The sequence below is a fragment of the Amphimedon queenslandica genome, unplaced genomic scaffold (assembly GCF_000090795.2).
Source record: "Amphimedon queenslandica unplaced genomic scaffold, v1.1 AMPQUscaffold_12704, whole genome shotgun sequence".
Lineage (NCBI taxonomy): Eukaryota > Metazoa > Porifera > Demospongiae > Haplosclerida > Niphatidae > Amphimedon > Amphimedon queenslandica.
Genome location: NW_003547060.1, coordinates 19,694 through 25,841, shown reverse-complemented (window position 1 = coordinate 25,841; position 6,148 = coordinate 19,694). Strand labels below are relative to the sequence as shown.

General features: G+C 34.8%; 1 protein-coding gene across 1 annotated transcript; it reads left to right on the top strand.

Moving 5' to 3' along the window:
* Nucleotides 1–1,516: 1,516 nt before the first annotated feature.
* Nucleotides 1,517–2,632, top strand: LOC109587041 (uncharacterized). Its single transcript, XM_020003261.1, has 5 exons — nucleotides 1,517–1,562; nucleotides 1,612–1,986; nucleotides 2,035–2,334; nucleotides 2,393–2,550; nucleotides 2,624–2,632. Exons 1-5 carry the CDS (start codon nucleotides 1,517–1,519, stop codon nucleotides 2,630–2,632), a joined length of 888 nt encoding a protein of 295 aa, XP_019858820.1.
* Nucleotides 2,633–6,148: the final 3,516 nt, after the last annotated feature.

The following is a 6,148-nucleotide window of genomic DNA, read 5'->3' as shown; positions in this document are numbered from 1 at the left end:
AATGATGCATGCACGGTTAGGTCTTGAGAAGAAGACTAGGAATGATCCTTACATATTGCATAGTCTTACCATATGGTTGGAGACTTACATGCATTGGAATGATAAACTAACAAATGCATCATTAGATGAAACTTTCAAAATTATTCATCCGTTTTATGATTTTATTGATTGCAGTCTGATAGTGGACATGAGTGAAGTCTTTTTACAAGATTTGATACTTAGTGATGATGGGTGTAGCATTGTTAGTCAATTAAAAAATTACAAGGAAAAAGCCGACAAACTTCGTTTTTCAGTTCAAGTAAAGCATCTTAATGAATCATTAAAAACAATATATAAAGAACATATACCAGATACCTCTCATATGCCAATGATATCAATAAAGCTTCATAATCCATGGCATGGTAGCAACATCAGTGGACTCTCTCTACTGATCCACAACTTACTTCCAGTTGGACACCAACAGTCAATAATGAAATATATTACAATATCTTCTGGATCTGTTATCATCAAATATTCTGTATATGGTTCTACAGCTGATAGTCTAATAGAATATACTGGAGGAAAGTTACAGTTTATGCGTCTCATTGGTATATTTAGTTTATACATTAATGATCATCCTGTCCTTCAAGAAGATGAGAATATGAACTTCACCTTTGAACTAGCCCTCCTTGAGGCAGTCACAGCTGGTAATAATGAAGCAGTAGAGTTTCTTCTTGAACTAGAAACTGTTAATGTTGATCATACTAATGAAGAAGGTGAGACAGCACTAATGTTAGCTTGTGAAAGAGGACATGAGGACATTGTACACAGTTTACTGTCTGCTGGAGCTAATGTTAACATTCAGGACAATAAAGGATGGACTGCACTAATGATAGCAAGTGAACATAATCGCATTTCAATCATTCACATGTTACTACAAGCTAATGCTAATCCTCACCTGAAGACATCTGATGGATCAAATGCATTAATGCTGGCAACAACCAATACATTAAAAAATTTAGTTGTTACCTATACAAAACCTGATCTCATTAAGTTAAATAAGTGGCTTGAACCACTTGTTAACTGGCAATCATTTGGTCTTCTCTTACCTGGAATAACACAACAAGATATTACAACAATTGAAGATTTTGCAATGAATACTGAACAAAGTAAAGGAGCCCTCTTTTCTAAATGGCTTCAAAAGAATCCTACAGCAACATGGAGAGATGTACTTGGCGCATTGACTAAAAGAGAAGAGATCAATTTATTACAAACTATTAATGATCAATTACAAGTACATCAATGTACAGGAGGTATGACTATAATATAGCGGGAAATTTTGTAGGGAATTAAATTTAGCAAATTTGACATTTTGATAGCCTTTCGCCCAAATAAAACCCAACATTTTGAGCAATTATACTGTAGATACACAGCTCAATGGCACATGGCCACAATTTTGCCAAATTAAAATTTGCCAATCACCAAAGTTTAGCAATTCACCAAATTAAAACTGTTTCAACTGGTTCACCAGTTGACAATGCATCCAGTTGACAATGCATCCAATTCAGTTACTAATGTAGAAAGTAATAAAATTATTTATTATGCATTTGATACTGTATTATTTTTTGGTAGATGTATCTGTGCATATGATTATTTTGAGTGTCAATAATAAATATAATTTTTTTCACACATCAGAACTTGATCCTGGTCCTTTAACTGGAAAAAGTGACTTATTTGCAAAGTATCTTGAACCACTTGTTGATTGGGAAATGTTTGCTCTTTGCCTTCCTAGTGGGATAACACAACTTGATGTTGATATAATTGAAACAAAAGGAAGCTCTTACCTCAGGATGGAGGCATTACATAAAAGATGGTTACAAGTTAATCCTACAGCATCATGGAGAGATGTCATTAATGCTTTGAAACAATGTAAAGAGAATGAACTAGCTAGAACTATTGAAGACAAAGTGACAGATCCCACAGCTGGAAAACCTGGTCCTATAACAGGTAAACATACACTTAATACAACACTCATTAACTGATACACTACTACAGGTAATCCAAAGGATATATTAAGGGCTCATTCTGTTAAGCTCACTGATGGAATCTCACAAAATCTTTACAAAATAACAACTGAATTACATGCTAAAGGATTGATACCACAACAAACTTTTGATGATGTACTTGTAATGGGAATTATGACTGATTATACTAAAGCAATGAAGCTGATGAGTGTATTGGAACAACAGTTAGAATCCTCTGACAATCCAAAGCAGTATCTTACCAGCATATGTCATGTATTAATAATAAATCATACACTCACAGATTTTGCTACCTCTATATCACACCAGTTAGGTGAGTGTGTGTGTACATTATCAGTGATCAATATAGTCATTATATCTCAATACATTAGGTCAGTCTATACCTGATAATGTCACATCCATTAGTTCAATACCTGATGATGTTAAAGTATATGCTGACAATTTGAGAGAACACTACAAACACCAACCTATTGTTGCTACAGACTGGCCACCAAGAATTGGAAAAGATTTTTTTGGGAGACTAGCATTAGTAGAAAAACAAGACTCCAGCACACAAGCAAAATCAGCTTGGCATCTGCTAAGAGGGCAAGTTGATAAAACAGTTAAACTAACTGGACACAAGGAGATAAGTGTTGAAGATGTCCTCCAACCCACAGATAGTTCTCTGTCTCTCAGAGTAGTAATAGATGGTCCTCCTGGTATTGGCAAGACAACACTCTGTCGTAAACTGTTAAATATGTGGTCTAATAGAACACTTCCGCACCAACAGTATGACTTGGTACTTTACTGTCCTTTAAGGAATAGCAAGATAGCTACAGCTACTACACTAGCTGACCTGTTGGAGTTTAGATGTTATGAAGTTCCCATGGTAGCTGAATGGTTTGAGAAGAGGAATGGAGAAGGATTGCTGATAATCTTTGATGATTGGGATGAACTAAGTGAACAACTCAGACAGTCTTCATTAGCTGCTAGTATCATTTATAGAAATCAGTTAGACCAATGTTCAGTAATTGTTACCTCTCGTAGCTATGCCTCCTCTTCACTTTTGAAAATGGATACTCTCAGTAGACATGTTCAGGTCATTGGGTTTTCTGAGGAAGAAATATCAATAGTAATTATACAAACACTTCAAAAAGATACAAAACTAGCGCAAAAAATTATTCAATACTTGCATAGTAAAATCATTCCCAATAGTGAAAGTGATGATGAAAGTGATAAAATAAGTCATGATGAAGTAGTTAAAAGTGATGATGAACTAGTTGAAAGTGATGATGAACCAGTTGAAAGTGATGATGAAGTTGAATTACCCACAGATAAGGACTCACAACTAGCAGTGAAACTCATTAATGATCTTAAAGTACGAAATGATGTCCAATCATTGTGTTATGTACCACTAGTCTGTTCCATGGTCATCTTAGTTTATTGTAAGGAAGGAGGACACTTACCAACAACACTCACTCAACTGTATGAAAACTTTATCTTACAAACTATCAGAAGACATGTCAAAAGACATGACATTAACCCCCATACTTTAGGTAGTCTTTCTTCATTACCATCACACTTAGCTAAACTTTTACAAGAGATATGTCAAATAGCTTATACTAACCTGGCTAATACAAGAATGACATTCTATTCACATCAAGTAAAGTCACTGAGTGAGGCAGTCAAGGAAGACTATCTTGGATTGATGACAACATTCATAGAATATGATAAGGAGAAGTATCAGTTCCTTCACTTGAGTATACAAGAATTTCTAGCTGCATGGTGGATAGCTAAGCATGAGAAGAAGACAGAGGAAGTGTTTAAGGATCACTTCGATGATGATCACTTTCGAATGTGTCTGAGGTTTGTGGCAGGTCTAACTCACCTTGAACATGAGAGCTATCAACAGTATTTTAATAAACGACAATTTGAGTTACAGTGTAAAAGGGAACCATTGTCTGGATTAGAGACTTGTCATTTTTCCTACTTCCATCAGAATCCTAAAATTACTGAACAGGGTCATATCAGTTCCAATGATTTTGACAATGTTCCCATTCTTCTTCTTCAACTCCTGTATGAATCACAGAACACAACATTATGTCAAATACTATCACAATCCATCAACAACCACTCACTGTGTCTGGATAGAGAATCATTATCATTGTTTGACTGGTTGTGTCTCAGTTATTGTATAAACAATTCCAACACAACATGGAATCACTTGGACCTTGGGGGTGTATCTAACCAGTCACTATCAGTCTTCATTGCTGGACTAACCAATAACTCACTACAGACCCAGTGTAAGAGACTGGAGGTAGGGTTGGATGAACCCATTGATGAAATAATACACAAATTAATACAATCATCACTTTTATACAATATGCAGGAGTGCTACTGTGTCATACCATTTGGTCAATATGTTCTCTGTCTTGTATTGTTGCAGTTCCTCAATCTTCCTCAATTGAAGATACTGCACTTAACAACGGATGATCCTACTATACCAACAGTTGACAATACATACTACACTGGCAAATGCACTGAACTTGAGAAATGTATAGAAATGAATTCAACACTACAAGAAATAAATATTGGGTATCATGGAGAAAAAGAAATAACAAGTATCATTACCAGTGTCATTAGAGGAGTAACAAGAAATAGAACAATAACATCATTAACAATACAAGCTCATTATGCTCTTCCTCTAGATATACCCGAAGGAGTAATAGAGCAGTTACTAAAGGATAACAAAACATTACAAGCTCTTTTGCTGGACATACGTGAACTATTACAATCATCACTAAATATAGTAGAGGTGAACACACCACTGACTGCTCTAGAATTAGGAGGATGGAGTAGTAGCGAAGTGATTTCATCATCACTCCTTCCACATATCAAAAGATTACACTGTCTGAAACTACATGATCCATACCCACCACATCTTCTATTTCTCTGTCAACCCAATCTACATACACTTACTTTACAAATAGGCACAGCTGAGGATGCTATTGAACTATTTACTATTCTACAAACCAATACTACACTTAAAGCTCTGAGTATGAAGATAGAGGAAGAGATGGTATGTGTATATACCACTGGTGATGGTCTCAGAAATAATAATTGGAGTAACCCTTCATCTCCTTTTGTTGATCTTCTCAGCAGTATAGATACTAGTCTAAGGGATATGCTAATACAAAACAAAACATTAAAATACCTTGAGATTAATTTAGATGAGATAGATCTGTATAAATACATACCCATTTCCAGTTCATTCCTGTCCTTCCTAACAACTGGCCTCAGACACAACACCAGTCTACAGCAGTTGGGTATATTTATTCCACTGAATGAAGAAACAATAACTTTTATTAATGTCATCTCTCAAAAGAACAATCTCACAGAACTTCAAATTTACTTCAAACCAGATCAGTCATACAGTAACTGTAGTTGGGAAGAAAGGGGACAAATAATGACACCATTGTTTTATGAACAGTTAGTACCTGCTGTTACTAACATGTTACAGTCACATACAACCATCAGACTACTGAAGATATGGTGTAGACTTATAAATAAGTCATCTCAACCTAACTGGATAAAACTAGTACAACATTTATATGAAGCTATCTACATCCATCCATCACTTGAATATACCTGCCTAGTGATTGACCCTCCTCCTCTCCTGGTGGATACTCTTAAAGATCAAAAGAAGACATTGATTGATAGACACAGAAAAGAACAACCACACAAACCACTACCAATAGTAGAAATAAAATATATTAATTAAGCATGTACATTATTTATTTCTGCATACATCTATTGCTTTATATATGTAGTGCCTTATATGTAATACTTATTATATCTTATGCTTTTATTGGTTGAGCTTTGGCAATTGTTCCATTATTATTTTCAACAAAAATTAATGCATAAACTATAAAAGATCCATCTGTGATTTCAAGTTGATTTCAAATTATTAGTGCTGCTATAATTCAAAGGCATACTGTGCTCCATTGCATAATACTACCCACTTTAAGCAGTACTCTTGATGTAAGTATACTAGGTTATACAAAAAAGTGGATGCATTTGATACTTATCATATACTGAGAACCATGAGGCCTCAGTATATGAAACATAAAAAATTTTAAAAAACAAGA

Excerpts from the sequence above, each read along its gene's own strand:
- LOC109587041 (XM_020003261.1), top strand. The coding sequence starts at position 1,517 with ATGCATCCAGTTGACAATGCATCCAATTCAGTTACTAATGTAGAAA. Across the intron at positions 1,563-1,611 it reads TTCAGTTACTAATGTAGAAA|ATGTATCTGTGCATATGATT; the intron begins GTAATAAAATTA and ends ATTTTTTGGTAG. Across the intron at positions 1,987-2,034 it reads AAAACCTGGTCCTATAACAG|GTAATCCAAAGGATATATTA; the intron begins GTAAACATACAC and ends ACACTACTACAG.